The sequence below is a fragment of the Hyla sarda genome, chromosome 6, assembly GCF_029499605.1.
Source record: "Hyla sarda isolate aHylSar1 chromosome 6, aHylSar1.hap1, whole genome shotgun sequence".
Lineage (NCBI taxonomy): Eukaryota > Metazoa > Chordata > Amphibia > Anura > Hylidae > Hyla > Hyla sarda.
In genome coordinates this window covers 289,572,992-289,594,601 of record NC_079194.1, presented here as the reverse complement: position 1 = coordinate 289,594,601, position 21,610 = coordinate 289,572,992, and the positions used below count along the sequence as shown (strand labels likewise).

At 45.0% G+C, this 21,610-nt stretch overlaps 1 protein-coding gene across 6 annotated transcripts in view; it reads right to left on the bottom strand.

Moving 5' to 3' along the window:
* Window positions 1-21,610, bottom strand: part of ABTB2 (ankyrin repeat and BTB domain containing 2) — a 138,890-nt gene that overhangs the window by 34,628 nt on the left and 82,652 nt on the right. The window contains exon 1 of one of the 6 annotated variants that reach the window (XM_056527672.1): window positions 928-952. The exons of the other annotated variants lie outside the window; for them this stretch is intronic. Coding sequence (XP_056383647.1) covers window positions 928-937 — 10 coding nt within the window. The 5' untranslated portion in view covers window positions 938-952. Of the gene's footprint in view, window positions 1-927; window positions 953-21,610 lie in introns of those variants that run through there. 6 annotated transcript variants of the gene reach the window in all.

Below are 21,610 nucleotides of genomic sequence, written 5' to 3'. Positions count from 1 at the left end.
TATATATTCTGATCCCATAGAGATAGCAGCAGCAGCAGCAGTATATAGATAGACCTGGTAGAGGAGGGGTGTGGAAGCTAGCAGGGACGGATCTGGTAGGTGATGATGTCATCCTATAGTTCACAGGAAGTCAGCTGACCCAGGACTGCCCACTTCCCCTGACACACGAAGCACTGTGATTTTCTGTGGGTCAGACTGGTGATCACATGACCCAGTTACAGTAATGAACCACTTGAATGTCGCTGTGCTGGAATAGGAATAGTGATGGCAAGTGTGTATGCGTCAGTGCTTCTTAAATTGGGTTGTACAGGAATAGAAAAACATGGCTGCGTCCCATGGGTTGTGACTGGTAATGCAGCTCAGTTCTATTGAAGTAAATGAGACTCCTCTGCAATACCCGACACAACCTGTGAACAGGTGTGGCGCTGTTCCCTAAAAGAAAGCAGCCATGTTTTTTTTTTGTTTTTTTTTTTTACTCTGAGCTCCAGACTAGTCAAGGTATTATGGTTATAAAATTATATAAGTTGTCAATTTCCTCACCAAGCAGACATGAATAACCTGCTGGCCCCCGGCCCAAACTTTTATTTTATTTCGCTGAACCGTACAGAAGAGAATAAAAACCAGGAAGGTTTTTCAATTCCAAAAGTCAAGGATAAGAGAGAATACGTGTTCCAAATATCTCTGTGAGACAGGAGCGCTAATAACTCCAGCAGACGGGGAAAGTATTCGGAGAGACCCTTTATGTGGTGATCTGGTACCGAATGGTTACGCCGTCAAATTTTAAAGGAAATAGTTTTATAATAATATATATATATATATATATATATATATATATATATATATATATATATATATTAAAAAGACAAGTGTGCACTTAGTGACAACAGAAGAGCTACAACTCATTGTGAAAGTATTCATACCCCTTACCCAACTGCATAGAGAGGAAAAGTGATGCAGTTGCCCATAGCAACCAGATTGCTGCTTTCACTTTGGAGAGGCCTATGAAAAATGAAAGCAGCGATCTGATTGGTTGCTATGGGCAACTCCACCACTTTTCCTTTACACAGGTTTTGATAAATCTCCCCCCATAGATACAATTACAGGCTTAAACTTGTTTTGGAAAAATAAAATGAAAAGCGTTAAAGGGGTAGTACTCCGGTGGAAAACTTTATTTTTTTTAAATCAAGTTAAACAGATTTGTAAATTACTTCTATTAAAAAATCTTACTCCTTCCAGTACTTATTAGCTGCTGAATACTACCGAGGAAATTCTTTTCTTTTTGGAACCCAGAGCTCTCTGCTGACATCACGACCACAGTGCTCTCTGCTGACATCTCTGTCCATTCCGGCAATCGCTTGTAAATGGAATAATAGTCTCTGTAATTTGTAACTCTATCCAGAGTCTCTATATAGAGGTTAGGCTGGGTTCACACTATGTTTTTCAACTGCGGTTCCCGCATACGTTTTCTATCAAAAACCGTATGGGGAAAAGTAAACCATATGCGTTTTTAAACAGTATACTGATTTTATAAGTGCATACAGTTCCGTCAGTTTTTAAAGAAAAAAAAAACATACGTTTTTGAAAATTTTGTCCATTTTTAATGGGAGGGGCATTGGGTGGGGACTATAGGATTCAAATGCGCACGTGCAAAGTAAAAACGTATACGTTTTTCCCGTATGGAACCGTATACATGTGCGTTTCCCATTAACGTCCATGTAAAAAAAACGTATACGGTTGCAGTACGGTTTTTAACCCGGAGACAAAATCGTGGTCAACCACAGTTTTGACTCCGGTTTAAAAACCGTACTGCAACCGCATACGTGTTTTTATTTTTTTAACATGGACGTCAATGGGAAACGCACATGTATACGGTTCCATACGGGAAAAACGTATACGTTTTTACTTTGCACATGCGCATTTGAATCCTAAAGTCCCCACCCAAGACCCTTCCCATTAAAAATGGACAAAATTTTCAAAAAATATGGGTTTTCTCCTATAAAAACTGACGGAACTGTATGCACTTTCAAAAACAGTATACTGTTTAAAAACGCATACGGTTTACTTTTTCCCCATACTGTTACATCCGTTTTTTCCCATACGGTTTTTGATAGAAAACGTATGCGGGAACCGTAGTTGAAAAACTTAGCGTGAACCCAGCCTAAGTTGGTTGTCGCCGTGTCGCAACGGCTTGAGACATGTTAAGAACCAACTTACATCCATTATTCCATTTACAAGCGATTGCCGGATTAACAGTTGCTTTCCGGATTATCTGCATTTTTTCACAAATTTGGCAGTGCCTTATACATTATAAATATATTGCCATTAGGACCCTATGTCAGACTAATTACAACTCAATACCAGTATTGCTCTAATATATGTTTTATATTCCTGTTTTTATTTATTTTTAATTGTATTTTAATAAATTTACTTACATTTTGTTCAAACAAACTGTCCTCAATCTCCTTTTCATTGTGTGTCCACTAGAGCGGTACACTTGAGGTGTGGTCAGATCTGTAAATTATTTCTATTAAAAATCTTAATCCTTCCAGTACTTATCAGCTGCTGTATTCTCCAGAGGAAGTCGTGTAGTTCTTTCCTGTTTGACCACATTGCTCTCTGCTGACACCTCTGTCTATATTAGGAACTGTCCAGAGCAGGAGAGGGGATTTGCTCCTGCTCTGGACAGTACCTGACATGGACAGAGGTGTCAGCAGAGAGCACTGTGGTCAGACTGAAAAGAACTACACAACTTCTTCTGGAGCATACAGCAGCTGATAAGTACTGGAAGGATTAAGATTTTTAATAGAAGTAATTTAAAAATCTGTATAACTTTTTGGAACCAGTTGAGTGTTTCTCAACCGGAGTGCTTCCAGCTACTGCAAAACTACAACTCCCAGCATGCCCGGACAGCCTTTGGCTGTCCGGGCATGCTGGGAGTTGTAGTTTTGCAACAGCTGGATGCACCCTGGTTGAGATACACTGATTTAAACACTCAAGCTGTGATCACGCATTGAATTTAATTTTATTTATTTATTCAATTTAGTTTTTTTATTAATTATTTATTATATTTATTTACCGTATGTTTATTTATTTGGTTATTTATAATATAATAAGTTTTACTGCAATTCTGGCCAAAAAAACCCAACAAAAAACACAACATTACCGTAAAAAAAACGTGTGAACACAGGCTAAACAGCACTGTGCTTGATCACACACCTATGACCGAGGCTGCTCCGCCAGCTGCTGTGGCGCTGTACAAACAAGTCATTAATAGGGGGCACAATAACAAGCTTTACATTGGGATTTCAGTTGGGTTCATTGTGCAGGCGATTACCAGGGCGCAGCTGAAACGCTGGTCACATGGGGGGGGGGGGGGTCACGGTTTGAGGACGCTCACATATAGTGTGCACGCAGGGAGATAACGCAGGTCTCAGTGGGACCTAATAACCATCTGCAGCCATAGGTATAGACCAACAATACAAAGCATTAGCATCTCATGTCTCCTCAGCCTGCCAAGCCTTTATGGAGCCTCCTGAGGTAAGTGTCATCTGCCAAGCCTTTATGGAGCCTCCTGAGGTAAGTGTCCCACTGCCAAGCCTTTATGGAGCCTCCTGAGGTAAGTGTCCCACTGCCAAGCCTTTATGGAGCCTCCTGAGGTAAGTGTCCTCTGCCAAGCCTTTATGGAGCCTCCTGAGGTAAGTGTCCTCTGCCAAGCCTTTATGGAGCCTCCTGGGGTAAGTGTCCGCTGCCAAGCCTTTATGGAGCCTCCTGAGGTAAGTGTCCTCTGCCAAGCCTTTATGGAGCCTCCTGAGGCAAGTGTCCCACTGCCAAGCCTTTATGGAGCCTCCTGAGGTAAGTGTCCTCTGCCAAGCCTTTATGGAGCCTCCTGAGGTAAGTGTCCTCTGCCAAGCCTTTATGGAGCCTCCTGGGGTAAGTGTCCGCTGCCAAGCCTTTATGGAGCCTTCTGAGGTAAGTGTCCCCTGCCAAGCCTTTATGGAGCCTCCTGGGGTAAGTGTCCGCTGCCAAGCCTTTATGGAGCCTCCTGAGGTAAGTGTCCCCTGCCAAGCCTTTATGGAGCCTCCTGAGGTAAGTGTCCCCTGCCAAGCCTTTATGGAGCCTCCTGAGGTAAGTGTCCCACTGCCAAGCGTTTATGGAGCCTCCTGAGGTAAGTGTCCCACTGCCAAGAGTTTATGGAGCCTCCTGAGGTAAGTGTCCCACTGCCAAGCCTTTATGGAGCCTCCTGAGGTAAGTGTCCCACTGCCAAGCCTTTATGGAGCCTCCTGAGGTAAGTGTCCTCTGCCAAGCCTTTATGGAGCCGCCTGAGGCAAGTGTCCCACTGCCAAGCCTTTATGAAGCCTCCTGAGGTAAGTGTCCCACTGCCAAGCCTTTATGGAGCCGCCTGAGGTAAGTTTCCCACTGCCAAGCCTTTATGGAGCCTCCTGAGGTAAGTGTCCCACTGCCAAGCCTTTATGGAGCCTCCTGAGGTAATCCCACTGCCAATCCCGCCTTCTGCTCCCGTTTTAACCAAAACGCAAAAGTAAAATAATATTCAAATATATGGAACACTGAAAAACTCAGGAGCCAAAATGCAATATATTCATCGTAATGTAATAGTTAAAGCTCTCACAGGGTATTGTTTCTCCTTGTGGAGCTGTCAGAGCCCTGGCAAAAATCTCAGGGTAGGCGAAGCATGCGAGGGTGCTCTACAGAGCCCTGGCTGTCAATCCTAGAAGGAGAGGCAGATACACTGACAGGCCTCTTTGACTCTCTCAGCTCTATCTGTATACTGCTGCAGCTGTCTCTATGGGATCAGGATATATAGTAGTTATACACCTCCCCTACAGCTCTTTCTGTATACTGCTACTATCTCTATGGGATCAGGATATATAGTAGTTATACACCTCCCCTCCAGTTCTATCTGTATACTGCTACTGCTTTAGCTATGGGATCAGGATATATATGTTAGTTATATACCTCCCCCTCTCCGATCTAACTGTATACTACTGCTGCTATCTCTATGGGATCAGGATATATATTAGTTATATACTTTCCCCTTCAGATCTATCTGTATACTGCTACTGCTTTATCTATGAGATCAGGATATATAGTAGTTATACACCTCCCCTCCAGCTCTATTTGTATACTGCTGCTGCTATCTTTATGGGATCAGGATATATAGTAATTATACACCTCCCCTCCAGCTCTATCTGTATACTGCTGCTCTCTTTATGTTATTAGGATATACAGAAGTTATACACCTCCCCTCCAGTTCTATCTGTATACTGCTACTGCTTTAGCTATGGGATCAGGATATATGTTAATTATATACCTCCCCCTCTCAGATCTATCTGTAAACTACTGCTGCTATCTCTATGGGATCAGGATATATGTTAGTTATATACCTCCCCTCCAGCTCTATCTGTATACTGCTGCTATCTCTATGGGATCAAGATATATATTAGTTATACACCTCCCCTCCAGCTCTATCTGTATACTGCTGCTCTTTTTATGGTATTAGGATATACAGTAGTTATCCACCTCCCCTCCAGCTCTATCAGTATACTGCTGCTATCTTTATGTTATTAGGATATACAGGAGTTATACACCTCCCCTCCAGATCTATCTGTATTCTGCTACTGCTACATCTATGAGATCAGGATATATAGTAGTTATACTCCACCCTTCCAGAGCTATCTGTATACTGCTGCTGCTCTCTCTACAATATCAGGATATATAATGGTTATACCCCTCCTCTCCAGCTCTCTCTCGCTCTCTATACTGTTGCTATCTTTATGGGATCAGGATATATAGTAGACACACATTTCTGTTTTGCTGTGATTTTCCCAACATCCTTGAGAAAAAAGGTGCTATCTTACTGCAAATGTACAAATTATGGTAAAAAAAATTATATAATTTTAAAATTGTGTGAAAAGTTCAGTAACAATTCAATGTAGAAACACCTCGGTTGTGATTATAGGTAATATCAAGACAATATTTCTGTAATAACGCATTTTGCATAAGAAAATGCATCAAAACTGCACATAGTGTGAAGTGACCTCAACCCACTTATGAGTCTATTGGTTTTACCTGGATGAACTCCAGCACCTTCAGTCTAATGAGATGACCAGGTAAAGTGATCAAATGCCACACCCTCAGCCAAAGGATACATGAGAAAAAAAATCATGGGATTTAGTGATGGATTTACATCCAAAACTGAGCCTATCCCATGCCTGCCACATCAGATAAAACAGGTAAGCACAAGGCATACACAATCTCTACATTATTCTCTAATAATAGTCTATGCTGCACTACAGGGCTGGTGCAGGGATTTTTGCCACCGTAGGCAAAAGCTAATTTTGCCGCCCCTACTACTGGGGTGGCACACTATTACAATCCCCCTCCTCATGTAATCTCCTTACTACTGGGGTGACACACTATAACAAACCTCCTCCTCATGTAATCACCTTACTACTGGGGTGACACATTATTACAATCCCCCCTCCTCATGTTATCTCCTTACTACTGGGGTGACACACTAACAAACCTCCTCCTCATGTAATCTCCTTAATACTGCGGTGACACACTGTAACAAACCTCCTCATGTTATCTCCTTACTACTGGGGTGACACACTGTAATAAACCCCCTCCTCATGTAATCTCCTTACTACAGGGGTGACACACTGTAACAAACCTCCTCCTCGTGTAATCTCCTTACTACTGGGGTGACACACTGTAACAAACCTCCTCCTCGTGTAATCTCCTTACTACTGGGGTGACACACTGTAACAAACCTCCTCCTCGTGTAATCTCCTTACTACTGGGGTGACACACTGTAACAAACCTCCTCCTCGTGTAATCTCCTTACTACTGGGGTGACCGCTAAACCTGGAGAAATAACTTTCTTGCGGAGTGCAGTACGGCGCCTATTTTGCCTATAGGTGGAGCCGGCCCTGCTGCACTATATAAGTAAACCAAAGAAATCCCTGAAGTGCTTCTTTAAAAAGAGGATTTCTAAGGACAAAGAGTTCCAACAATCAGCACATTTCCTGTAACACGAGATCAGCGCTGTGATCAGGTAGACGGATAATCTGAGCCATTCTCCCTGGATCCTCCACCTGTCCTGATGTCCCAGCCAAGGAGACGCCGAGATTATCCTGCAGTGGGGGAGACGCCGAGATGATCCTGCAGTGGGGGAGACGCCGAGATGATCCTGCAGTGGGGGAGACGCCGAGATGATCCTGCAGTGGGGGAGACGCCGAGATTATCCTGCAGTGGGGGAGACGCCGAGATGATCCTGCAGTGGGGGAGACGCCGAGATGATCCTGCAGTGGGGGAGACGCCGAGATGATCCTGCAGTGGGGGAGACGCCGAGATTATCCTGCAGTGGGGGAGACGCCGAGATTATCCTGCAGTGGGGGGAGACGCAGAGATGATCCTGCAGTGGGGGAGACGCAGAGATTATCCTGCAGTGGGGGAGACGCAGAGATTATCCTGCAGTGGGGGAGACGCCGAGATTATCCTGCAGTGGGGGAGACGCCGAGATTATCCTGCAGTGGGGGAGACGCCGAGATTATCCTGCAGTGGGGGAGACGCCGAGATTATCCTGCAGTGGGGGAGACGCCGAGATTATCCTGCAGTGGGGGAGACGCCGAGATGATCCTGCAGTGGGGGAGACGCCGAGATGATCCTGCAGTGGGGGAGACGCCGAGATGATCCTGCAGTGGGGGAGACGCCGAGATGATCCTGCAGTGGGGGAGACGCCGAGATGATCCTGCAGTGGGGGAGACGCCGAGATGATCCTGCAGTGGGGGAGACGCCGAGATGATCCTGCAGTGGGGGAGACGCCGAGATGATCCTGCAGTGGGGGAGACGCCGAGATTATCCTGCAGTGGGGGAGACGCCGAGATTATCCTGCAGTGGGGGAGAAGCCGATATTATCCTGCAGTGGGGGAGACGCCGAGATTATCCTGCAGTGGGGGAGACGCCGAGATTATCCTGCAGTGGGGGAGACGCCGAGATTATCCTGCAGTGGGTGAGACGCCGAGATTATCCTGAAGTGGGGGAGACGCTGAGATGATCCTGCAGTGGGGGAGATGCTAAGAGCCAGATAATCTGATCAACAAGAGCCTAACCATCTACTGAAGCCGCCAGATACACAGTAAAGAGAGCAGAAACACAGCTGAAAAGGCTTTACCTGCTGTAGGTAACTGAATGCCCCTGCAAGAAAACATTAAAGGGGTACTCTGGTGGAAAACATTTTTCTTAAATCAACTGGTACCAGAAAGTTAAACAGAAGTACTATTTAAAAATCTCAACCCTTCCAGTATTTATCAGCTGCTGTATGCTCCACAGGAAGTTGTTTTCTTTTTGAATTTCTTCAAACCACTCAAGCCACATGACATAACCAGGACTACTACGCTCATCATCAAACCCACACAGCACATTCCAATAGCCTACAACCAATCTGCTAGTCGTTTTTGGTGAGCCACGGTGAATGGCGGGACAACGGGGTGTAGCGGTGTAGGTGGATGGGGCAGATAGTATTAACTACAGGAGCAACGTGTTATTAACCCCTAATGTTCGTGACGCCAGAGTGGTTCTTGGGTATCGGGAACCACCCAAAGCATATTTCCACTATCCCAATGGCTAGGCAGTGAAATGAGAGTCCACAACCAGGTTATGTTTAACGGAGGATTTACTGAGGTCAGACAGTTGTTATAGTCTCTACAGCTCGGCCAGAATCCCAGAGAGGTGGCCAGGAACACAGAAGGACCTCGCAGCTTTCTGGGACCAATTATACTTGTAATAGACTTTAGATGCTTGACTAGACTGTAGGTAGTGACAGCAGACATAGACTTGACTTACTGGAAGTGACTGTAGATTTGAGGCCTTCCAGGTGCTGGACACTAGCACTGAGACATCTCATCTCCACTGTTCCTCAGAAGCAATGATGGTAGAAAAGCAAAAAAGAGGCAGATTGCGGCACCTCCCTTTCTTATAAAAGGGGGCTGTACTAGAAGCCCATAGGTCAAGCTGCGGGTCATGTGTTAAGCTGGTGCTCTCTGGGTAACATAAACATGTGACATCTCACAGGTCCTTTAGACCATTACATAAGTCCTCCAAAGGTCCTTTATACTGTCTATACATTAGTATACTGACTATACATATAGTACAATAAATAACATTAAAGTAACAGGAGGGGAGACACTGCAGGGGAGCTCAACCTGACAGGACCTACCGTATTTTTTGCCGTATAAAATGCACTTTTTCTTCCCCAAAACCGGGGGGGAAAAGTTGCACCAACTTATACAGCAAATACACATTAAAACCCTGCCCTATCACACGGCTAATACAGGACATCACCGATCGCAGTGATGCTCTGTATTAACCCTTCAGACACGGCGATCAAAGCTGACCGCCGCATCTGAAGCGAAAGTGACACTAACCCCGCTGCTCAGTCGAGCTGTTTGGGATCGCCGCGGTGAAATCGCGGCGTCCCGAACAGCTTACAGGACACCGGGAGGGACCTTACCTGCCTCCTCGGTGTCTGCTCCGTGCCGGGATCCCCTGCATGGCTGGCGCTCTCCTTCGTCGTCACGCACGCCGTCCCGTCATCCAATAGGAGCGGCATGCGGAGCGACGTGATGGCGGCGATGGAGAGCGAGGATACCGGGCAGCAGAGACGTTCCGGAGCGACGGGGACACCCCGGGGATGCAGCGACAGCGATGGAGCAGTGACGGTCCGGAGCTGCGGGGACACGCGAGTATAACCTCCAATACCAGTGGTCTTCAACCTGCGGACCTCCAGATGTTGCAAAACTACAACTCCCAGCATGCCCGGACAGCCAACGGCTGTCCGGGCATGCTGGGAGTTGTAGTTTTGCAACATCTGAAGGTCTGCAGGTTGAACATCACTGTCCTATACTTTACATTGTATTTGGTTCAGAATCTCTATTTTCTAGATTTTTATGCTTTAAAATTGGGGGCGTCTTATATGCCGGAGCGTCTTATATGACGAAAAATACGGTAAGTGTAGTGCTGGACCATGTCCTGTACTGGGACATTACACGTTCCCTGTGAAGGAAATTCTATAAAAAATTCTGCAAATTCAGATTGTACAGGACTCTACTGTACAGCCACACGTGTCCAGTAATAGATAGAATGACTCTTCTTCAGTCTCCAATGGCACAGAGAGCCAATGTACCAGCATGAATAGTGTTCTTGTGCCAGTGGGCATTTATGCACAGTCCACAAAATAGTGTTACAGTGCCTGGATGCCCGTGTATTGGATCCAGCACGTACAGGGTTATTGTGCACGGTGCAGCCTTTGGCGCTGCTCTCTGGGGTTTGGCTCCCTCTCTCCCCGGCATCTGGATACAATTAATGTGTCCAGTGATCGGCACCTTACACACTGCTCCATTTGTGCTTCTGATGCCAGAGCTGTTAAAATGTTAGTAATATGGAAGTACACGAGTCTCCAGAGATACAACTCGCCCACATTAACCCTATCCTCCCGGCAGCATTGCCGCCCATCCAGGTGAATGAAGAGCCTTGGAGAGAGGCTTGTGACTGCGGTGACAGATACAACGATCCCTTGTAAAATTATGTAACTATTCCATTCATTTCCTGCGAAGAAGAGTCTCGGGCCTGGAAGGCAACAAAATATGTCTCCGTGGGAAGGAACATAAAACTAACATACATGGTGTAAACATAAAAAAAACCTTTATAGATATATGGACCCAGCAGTGCATTAGGGGCCAATCTGGGGCATTGTATGTGTGGTGAGGGTGTGATTAGTAGGGATCGATCGATTATCGGTTTGGCCGATATTCACGATTTCTTACGTTATCGGCATCGGCAATTACCTTGCCGATAATGCCCCACCTCCTGCACCGCACCGCCCCGGCCAGAGCCGGCCGCTGCTGCCCCATTCCCGGTTTTATAATTACCTGTTCCCGGGGCCCGTGCTACTTCTGGCTCCTGCGGCGTCCTGTGTTACATGCGCTATGCAATGACGAGTGATGTCCTCAATGCGGCGTCACCGTCAGTGTGCACAGTGACCGCTCAGGAGGACGCCGCCGGAGCCAGAAGTAGCACGGACCCCGGGAACAGGTAATTATAAAACCGGGGATGGAGGAGGCAATGGGGCAGCGGCGGCGGTCTTTGGCCAGGGCAGTACGGTGGGGGGTGCGGCGCGGTGCAGTGGTGGAGGGGGGTGGTGGGGGTGATAGGACTCAGGAGGACCCCAGGAGGAGAGAAGCGGGTGGCAGTGGCGGTCTTTCGCACCGCAAAAGCCCCTGCAGTTCATTGATTTAAAGCGACCGCTTTAATCAATGATCTGCAGCGGTGTCACGGGGGGATAAATAGCCGATAACTTATACCGGAATATCGGTATAAGTTATCAGCTATCGGCCCTAGCCTCCACAGAGAAACGGTATCGGCCCTAAAAAAAAAAATCGATATCGGTCGATCCCTAGTGATGAGGGCAGATGTTATTACCCTAGGGGCAGATGGCATTAACCCCTTGTGTTCATGACGCCAGGGCATGGTTTAACCTCTGCACCACCCGAAGGTATGCCACTGGATCCTGGGCTAGGCACGGTGCAAATAAGGACTCCCATGCCAAGTTACGGAACAACGGCAGCTTTACTGAGGTAGACAGGTGTAGTCATCTTGACAGCTCAGTTAGGCCCAAGGAGGTGACCAGTGACTACAGAGACTTTAGGGCTCGTTGGGGCATATAGTGGGTTTGGAAAATTTGCTGCAGGCCCACGCTGACTGTATACAGACCGATTTTGACTAGACTGACTTCACCCTGTATGTAGCTTACCAGGTTTTGACGTTCACCTGTGGGGTTCTGGATAAGTGGAAGCGTGGCTGCGTGGTCGGCCTCAGGACACCAGACACTCTCTCAGGACTTGACTGTTCCTCAGAATGCATAGAACTGATCTGACTATCTAGATCCTCCCAGGGTCTATATGAGGGAGACTCTGGAGGGGTCCCATAGATCACCTTATTAGTCACGTGATCACTCGTACCTTTCTTGGTTACAACACTTGGTAACAGTATTTAAAGGTACATAACAGAATATATACATTACAATAGTTAATATCAGATATAATTAACCATTTACATTGCATAGAGTAAAGAAGGACTCCGGGGACACCACAATAGAGTCCGCCTGACAGAACAGCAAGGGTACAGGGGTGCAACTCCTGTACTGGGCCACCATATATGTCCCTTAGGGTCTTTAATCCATTGCCTCAGAATTTTTTTCCTACTAAACCAAGTTCTTTAAAAGGGGTACTCCGCCCCTAGACATTGTATCTCCTATCCAAAGGACTCCCGCGATCTCCCTGCTGCACCGAGCCTTCGTTTAGAGCGTCTGGTGCAGCATTGGAGGCTCGTGACATCACGGCCACACCCCCTCAATGCAAGTCTATGGGAGGGGGCGTGATGGCCATCACGCCCCCTCCCATAGACTTACATTGAGTGACGTTGTGACGTCGTTAAGGAGCAAAGTGCCCTCTAATTTAATGTGGATCAGCCAAGTCTCCTATCTGGGTAGGACTCGCAGATCTTCTGTATAAATGGCCAGGGCTAGTAGAGAGCTCTGTGTTCCAAAAAGAAAAGGATTTCCTCTGCAGTATTCAGCAGCTAATAAGTACTGGAAGGATTAAGATTTTTTAATAGAAGTAATATACAAATCTTTTAAATTTTCTGGCACCAGTTGATTTAAAAAATAAAAGTTTTCCACCAGAGTACCCCTTTAAATAACAATTTCCACGATCAAGACCAATGGCTCCTTGCCAGTCCCATTCCCCTCCTTTCAAAAATAAAATAGAGACCAGGAGCTAATAACTTGCCAGGCTTCACCCACGGTAATCATTGGGGAAAGCGGTCAGTGCAGGCGAGAGGTAATATAGTGTAAAGTAGTATATATAGTATCAAATAATAGAGTAAACACCTCAGTTTGCAGTTGTTCCCCGCTCTGGAGACTAGAGGAGGGTCCTGATCTGGGATGATGAAATACAGACGATCATTTAGAGCAAATATCAAACTGCAAATAACAAGCTCTTAAATATCCAGAAACATTCACTTTACTGTTCATTATAAAACATTTTTACTTTCCAAATATTTATATTGGCTTGGATGGCTTTAGAGTTAACAACGCTGTTTGACAAAAAATATATCATTATGCCGGGGCAGAAGCCTAATGGCACATAACATTTGGTGCTTCCAGCCGTACCACATCCAGTAGTCACATTTTTAGAATATAATCTTATTATAGATCCAAGCACCACCCGTCCATCTCCGAGCCACCTATAGACAGAAGTGTAACATAGGGTATATCCACCTATAGACAGAAGTGTAACATAGGGTATATCCACCTATAGACAGAAGTGTAACATAGGGTATATCCGCCTATAGACAGAAGTGTAACATAGGGTATATCCGCCTATAGACAGAAGTGTAACATAGGGTATATCCGCCTATAGACAGAAGTGTAACATAGGGTATATCCACCTATAGACAGAAGTGTAACATAGGGTATATCCACCTATAGACAGAAGTGTAACATAGGGTATATCTGCCTATAGACAGAAGTGTAACATAGGGTATATCCACCTATAGACAGAAGTGTAACATAGGGTATATCCGCCTATAGACAAAAGTGTAACATAGGGTATATCCACCTATAGACAGAAGTGTAACATAGGGTATATCCACCTATAGACAGAAGTGTAACATAGGGTATATCCACCTATAGACAGAAGTGTAACATAGGGTATATCCACCTTAGAATATAGCTTACATATAGAATTAAACTACATAAAAAGTTAAGTTTCTATATAAATACATTATTTTACTTATATTTTACGGATCCTGAGTTATATCCTGTATTATATTTCAGAGCTGTACTCCCTATTCTGCTGGTGAGGTCACTGTGTACATACATTACATTACTTATCCTGTACTGATCCTGAGTTATATCCTGTATTATACTCCAGAGCTGTACTCACTATTCTGCTGGTGAGGTCACTGTGTACATACATTACATTACTTATCCTGTACTGATCCTGAGTTATATCCTGTATTATACTCCAGAGCTGTACTCACTATTCTGCTGGTGAGGTCATTGTGTACATACATTACATTACTTATCCTGTACTGATCCTGAGTTATATCCTGTATTATACTCCAGAGCTGTACTCACTATTCTGCTGGTGAGGTCACTGTGTACATACATTACTTATCCTGTACTGATCCTGAGTTATATCCTGTATTATACTCCAGAGCTGTACTCACTATTCTGCTGGTGAGGTCACTGTGTACATACATTACATTACTTATCCTGTACTGATCCGGAGTTACATCCTGTATTATACACCAGAGCTGCACTCACTATTCTGCTGGTGAGGTCACTGTGTATATACATTACATTACTTATCCTGTACTGATCCTGAGTTACATCCTGTATTATACTCCAGAGCTGCACTCACTATTCTGCTGGTGGAGTCTCTGTGTACATAGTTATCCTGCACAGTGCGGCACTTTCCATTACTGTACATGACTCCGATGTCCTCCTGTCACATAAATAGGAATTGTCTCCAGTCCCGGCAGAATGGAAGGAGTTAATGTGCGGAGGCCTGGAAGCTGTTTGTTTTATGAATTGTGCATTTCTGGGGGAATACACTCCCGAGGCCATAGGAGAATTTGCCTTTTATACTGTGAACACACATAATTCTGTTCTCTTAGAAAAGCTGTGTGCGTCTGGCTGACAGGACACGACTGTATTCAGCGCCAAGCAGAAGGAAGCCCATATATAATGATTTCCTGCAGAGCTGAAAGCGCGAGCTGTGCGTGTATAGACCGCAAGTGACAACCTACCGAGCCCCAGAGGAGGGTCATGAAACTCTCTGTACGAGCGGCAGAAACACAATCTAATACAGTGGTCTCCACACAGTGGACCTCCAGATGTTACAAAAACTACAACTCCCAGCATGCCCGGACAGCCGTTGGCTTCTTTCTCCTACTATAAAGCTTCTTCCCCCTCCTGTAATTCAACTCTGTATTCCACCCTGAAAATCAGCTCAGCTTTATTCTGTGTCTGCAAGACAAGCCAATAAAAGGCTATGGAAGGGGAGGAGAAGCTCAAGACAATGTATACAAGTCTATGGAGGGGGAGGAGAAGTTCAAGACAAGGAATACAAGTCTATGGAGGGGGAGGAGAAGCTCAAGACAAGGAATACAAGTCTATGGAAGGAGGGAGGAGAAGCTCAAGACAAGGAATACAAGTCTATGGAAGGCGGGAGGAGAAGCTCAAGACAAGGAATACAAGTCTATGGAAGGCGGGAGGAGAAGCTCAAGACAAGGAATACAAATCTATGGAAGGAGGGAGGAGAAGCTCAAGACAAGGAATACAAGTCTATGGAAGGAGGGAGGAGAAGCTCAAGACAAGGAATACAAGTCTATGGAAGGAGTGAGGAAAGCTCAAGACAAGGAATACATGTCTATGGAAGGAGGGAGGAGAAGCTCAAGACAAGGAATACAAGTCTATGGAAGGAGGGAGGAGAAGCTCAAGACAAGGAATACAAGTCTATGGAAGGAGTGAGGAAAGCTCAAGACAAGGAATACAAATCTATGGAAGGAGGGAGGAGAAGCTCAAGACAAGGAATACAAGTCTATGGAAGGAGGGAGGAGAAGCTCAAGACAAGGAATACAAGTCTATGGAAGGAGTGAGGAAAGCTCAAGACAAGGAATACATGTCTATGGAAGGAGGGAGGAGAAGATTAAGACAAGGAATTCAAGTCTATGGAAGAAGGGAGGAGAAGCTCAAGACAGGGAATACAAATCTATGGAAGGAGGGAGGAGAAGAACAAGACAAGGAATACAAATCTATGGAAGGAGGGAGGAGAAGCTCAAGACAAGGAATACAAGTCTATGCAGGGGAGAAGAGGTATCTCAAGAAAAGACAATACAAGTTTTTAGAGGGGGAAGGAGGAGTGAGCTCAAGACAAGCAATACAGGTCTATGGAGACAGGAGGAGGAAACTCAAGACAAGCAATAAAAGTCTATAAATGGGGGAGGAGGGAGATCCGCCTGCCAGCTCGGGGAGAACTGCAAATTAGAGATGAAGCCTGCAGAGCAGAAATCTGCTGAAAAATACCATATACAGGTTATATAATGGCCAGAAATAGTGCTGCTCATCATGTAAACACAGGACAGCTTATCCCAAAAAGACATGAGGACATACATATACCATAGTTTTTGGCCAACAATAACCTCCCCCGATCCCCAAGTACACATGAATGCTTGGCCGGCCTAAGCGTTCACGTGTTCTGAATTGAGAGAAACTGCTGCCAGACTCCTCTTGTAGTGGCTTATCTGAGAACAAAAGGTAGTAGAAATCCAACATACCTGATCCTTTTCTCCTCTGACATCTATTGGGAGTCAGGAGGCCCCCACCCATACACATTAGAGAGTTGGACAGTCCCACCAAAATTGTCAGGGTCAGACGACTTTTCTCTAATGTGTAATTTTCTTTAATGGGGGCCATAGGTTGGAATTGTAGGTTTGTTTGACTGCCAGGACTGGAATTGAACCTGGGTCAAGTGCTTGACAGGGAGCCATGCTCACCACTATACCACCAATGCTTCCAACATTTGCCAGGACTCACAGGATCTACAGAATGGGGTCCCATCTCTCCAGAGAAGTGACGGGGCTCTGTTCTAGAGATTGGGGGGCTCTGTTCTAGAGATGGGGGGAGATTGGGGATAGGTTGTGAAGTGCTGGAATACCACTTTAACTGTTGCACTGCTCTTTGGCTCTTTTGAAACTGAAGAGGCTAGAACTTTTCCCATGAGGTCCACTCAAACGACGGGATCTTTCTCTCGTCTGAAGTGATTTAGGTCCAGCTCTCTGGGGAGATGTCGAGAGCGGGTTGGACTAGGGACACTTTCCAGCCCTTCTGGAAACTTCGTCATAGAAACTTGGCTGGGGAGTATCATGTGACCAATGAATCGCTCAGTATGCAGATTTTAACCTTTACACAGTTGAGAGACCTCAGTTTATGCTATTATGAAGATGTAATACATAAAATGTATGTATATACGTAACTTCAGTAAAGGGACAACCATAGATAATACAACTGAGGAACTTGACCCAAGACCCAAGCAAAAGACGATGATCTGGAGAAACACTGTTTTACATGGTACCAAGAGTCAATACTGACTTAAGGACACCTAATAAATGAGGGATATTGTGCCGCATTATCAGCCCTTTTGCAAGCAGCAGACAGGGATCTGGCCCCTAGCATTCCTCCGCAGCCTGGAATAGCTGTATCTGGGGACCTGGAAGCATTTCCTACAAGTCTTAATTCAAGGAACAGCCAAGGTGTAATGATGTGTCCAGGAGAGACGGGTTATGGCTTTACCAGCAGCGTTCCGAAAAGTCAGCACAAGAAGCATTTTCACTAAAATATGAATAATGGCCAGAAATAAAATTCCTGAGCCGACTTCTTTCTAGTTACATCAAACCAAAGTTGAGCAGGGCCGGTTTAGGGGCAGGCAAACTGGGCAAATGCCCAGGGCTCACGTTTACTTTGGGGCCTCTGAGAATGGAAACCACAGTAGTAAACTAACCTGTATTATTTAGCAGCATATTTACCAAAACATTGTGGCAAAAAAAGTTGTGATTATAGTACACCACACAGTAATAGTGAAGCTGACTGATGAAGTTCCCTTGACTTTCCATCATTCATTTTTATAAACCTTATAGAAAAGTCCCTCAGGTAACAGCCATGCAGAATATGAAGGTAAAAAGCTTTTATGGATTTAAGCCAATCAGAGTGCAGCACTGCTCAAACAGAACTCCCATGAGGCGATAGTGACTGTGTGATGTCATAATCCACCAGAGGGCAGCACTGAGCATGAATAGCTGTGCACGCTGCTCCTGATCGATCATTCATAATCACAGAAAGAGGAGAAGACCCAGAGCAAGGAGCAGCATCCAAGGGGGACCTGCATCTGTATTGTAGTTCCCTGTAAAGCAGTGTTTCTTAACCAGTGTGCCTCCGGCTGTTGCAATAGAACAACTTCCATCATGCCCAGACTGTCTGGCCATGCTGGGAGTTGTAGTTTTTGTAGTTTTGTAACAGCTGGAGGGACACTAGTTGGGAAACACAGCTATAAAGGATAAGTATATCATAGAATGTTGCAGAATCTTGTAATATCTTTTTTTTTTTTTAACAGAGTCTTGTTTTCCTTTTTGGACAGGAAGACGACTACAATGTAGAACCCCAATAAACTAGATTAATACACATAACTGGTAAGTGTAACATTGGGTGGCAAAAGGATTTCAGGGAAGAGCCACCGCTTTGCGTCAAAGTGATGATGCGAGCCATCAATCAAGCCGAGGGGGAGTCCCTACGGCCGGAGAGACAGGACCTGGTAAGTAGCACAGCACTGATCAGCGTAATTGGCACTCCATTACTACAGGCTGCCTGCACAATTGGAGCACCGATTGGACAGAGAGGCGGCTCCGCCTTTCTCTCAGTTGATCGGGACCCCGTGATTTCGTTGCGGTGGTCCTGATCAACCCACTGAGCTAGCCAGGTTGAGGTTTTTCCCGTTTTAGATGCTGCGACTTTGATTGCAGCATATAAAGGGTTAATGCAGGACAATTAGCATCCTCATTGGTTAATGATACTAAACTGCCTGGCGCCGACACTTATGGGACCCCCATGATCTTCTGTTGCCCAGGGGCCCCATGAATTGTCAGTCCACCCCTGGATTATAGGTAAAATCACTTGCGCCTTATGACAATTTTTCTCAAAAAAAAAAAAAATTTTATAAATAAAAAAAAACGCATCAAAATTTATGTGAAGTTACCTCAACCCACTTATGCGTCTAATCAGTTCACCTAGGTGACCTCCAGCACCAGCAGCTGAATAAGATGACTAGGTAAAGTGATCAAACTCCACACCCACAGCCAACACTGAAAGATTTAAAAAGTGACTAAAAGTGGGTTCTCCTAGTGCATCATCAGAGTTACTGTATTGAAATAGAAGGTAATGTGCTTACCGGAGGATATTGTACTCAGAGCACAACATCTGGGAAAAAAGTGAAGATTAAAGAAAAATAAGTAAATAACTAATACAGATAAAGCAAATCCTTACATATAAAAGTAAGAAAGATCTGCTGGGAGCTGTAATCACTGTCTATGTAGAGGACAGGAGCTTCTTCAGGGTCCTGTACAGTACACAGTGTCCTAAAAAAGTAACATGGAGCCGCCCTCACCTGGTGTCCAAAGGAGCAGCTAACCCTGGTACAGGTAAAGAGTACAGAACATGTAATACCTCCCTGTACTGTAGGGGGCGCTACCAGACACCAGTCAGTGCATACACTTTAGTAATACAGGTAAAGAGTAGTACAGAACATGTAATACCTCCCTGTACTGTAGGGGGCGCTACCAGACACCAGTCAGTGCATACACTTCAGTAATACAGGTAAAGAGTACAGAACATGTAATACCTCCCTGTACCGTAGGGGGGCGCTACCAGACACCAGTCAGTGCATGCACTTCAGTGATACAGGTAAAGAGTACAGAACATGTAATACCTCCCTGTACTGTAGGGGGCGCTACCAGACCAGTTAGTGTAAACACTTCAGTAATACAGGGGTTTTACCAGTGAATGCCCATTCTGATTGGTCTGTTCTTCCGGCCATTGACATGTTTCACAGATCTGGACTGTCTATACATTGTATGTAGAATCTGGTTTCCAGTTACAATGGTCCAGAAAAGACCATTGTATGTTGGAAATATTGTATGTTGAGGCCATTGTAAGTTGAGGGATCACTGTATTCAACTTTTCCAGATTTCTGAAGGGTAGATGTACTTGGCCATGCATTGATTCATCCCCTAGTACTGCATTTCCCACAGATGTGTATCCTCTTTTCCCCCCCAATATACTCTGTATCCCGGTAGTATATACATAGAGGGGATGTAACACAGTGAATGGAACTAAGTCACTGTTGCACCCCGAGGTTTTTGTGCATATTACGTATCGGTCGTGGGCGTCTGTACTCGGCTCTGGTTACCACATGTTGTTACAGTTTGCGGGAGGCCATTTTGTTGTGGTCTGGTGTTTTGCTACTAGGCCTCTAGTGAATTACCATGAATAACACACAACAAGGATTAGCATGTGAACTTCCCAGGACTCCAGCCATTGGGATAAACACAGCATCACAACCTGTTTGTTTATCTGAGCGGCGGCCAGCGGATGCCTGCGGCTCTTTTTATCAATTCAATCTGCTTGTAGTGATTTCCACCCCCTGCCATTTCCTCCTCATCTTACTTTTCATTATACAGATAAACCATTACCTCATGACAATCCCTAGACAGTGCGCCAAAATGTACGCTGCTGGGCATCGTAGAAACTGAATAAAGCTGGCTGTGCCCCAGCTGCGCCCTAGGCAGCTGCCTACCCTGCTTACTGCCCATCCCTGCTGTGGCACTTGGGGTGATGGCGGTAATCTGGTTTACCCCCTGCATCAGCCTCTGCCAAAATTTCCATACACAGATGATGATGGTGAGCGGATCAGAACGTGTATAAGGAAATCATTCGGGGGGGAAATGGTGCAAAATAAAAATATAAAAATAATAGGGATGTAAAAATAGGTTAAAAAAAATTTCAAAAAAAGGGCAAAATCATAAATCTACTGCAAAAATGGTCATAAATCTGAGGTAAAAAAAAAAAAAAGAAATTTGATTCATACGGAGTTTTGACTTGTTAAAGGGGTTATCCAGGAAAAACTTATATATATATATATATATATATATATCTCAACTGGCTCCAGAAAGTTAAACAGATTTGTAAATTAGTTCTATTAAAAAAAATCTTAATCATTTCAGTATTTATGAGCTGCTGAAGTTGAGTTGTTCTTTTCTGTCTAAGTGCTCTCTGATGACAGAAAAGAACAGAGTAGAAGCAAATCCCCATAGCAAACCTCTTCTACTCTGTGCAGTTCCCGAGACAAGCAGAGATGTCAGCAGAGAGCACTGTTGCCAGAGAGAAAACAACAACAACTCAACTTCAGCAGCTGATAATTATTGTAATGGATTAAGATTTTTTTTTTTAATAAAATTAATTTACAAATCTGTTTAACTTTCTGGAGCCAGTTGATATATATGTATATATGTGGTACGCCTCGGGGGGTGTAGGGTAGCTGGGGTGTTGCTGAGCAGGTATCAGGTGTTCATTAACCCTTGTCACTCGTAACGCCAGGGTGAGGGTTAAATGCTGAGGTAATGCTGGGCCTATCGCTACCCTTCCCAAGAGCGATAGGCGAGTGCAGAATAACGGATTGTCCCCAACCAGTGCTTAGCTGAAAACTTGTAGAAACTTTACTGAAGATTTTCTGTAACATGCAGCAGTAACAACAGTCCAGATAACAGAGTCTATATACAGCTGAAGCAGCGATTGACAGGTGGTTGGGACCTTGTAAGTTCTCTTTAGTTTAGGAGGATTTTGTAGCATAGATCCGCTGGATTTAGGGGTAGGTTTAGGTCCAGTGATCTTGCGGAGTTAGCGGGGAATTGTAAGAAC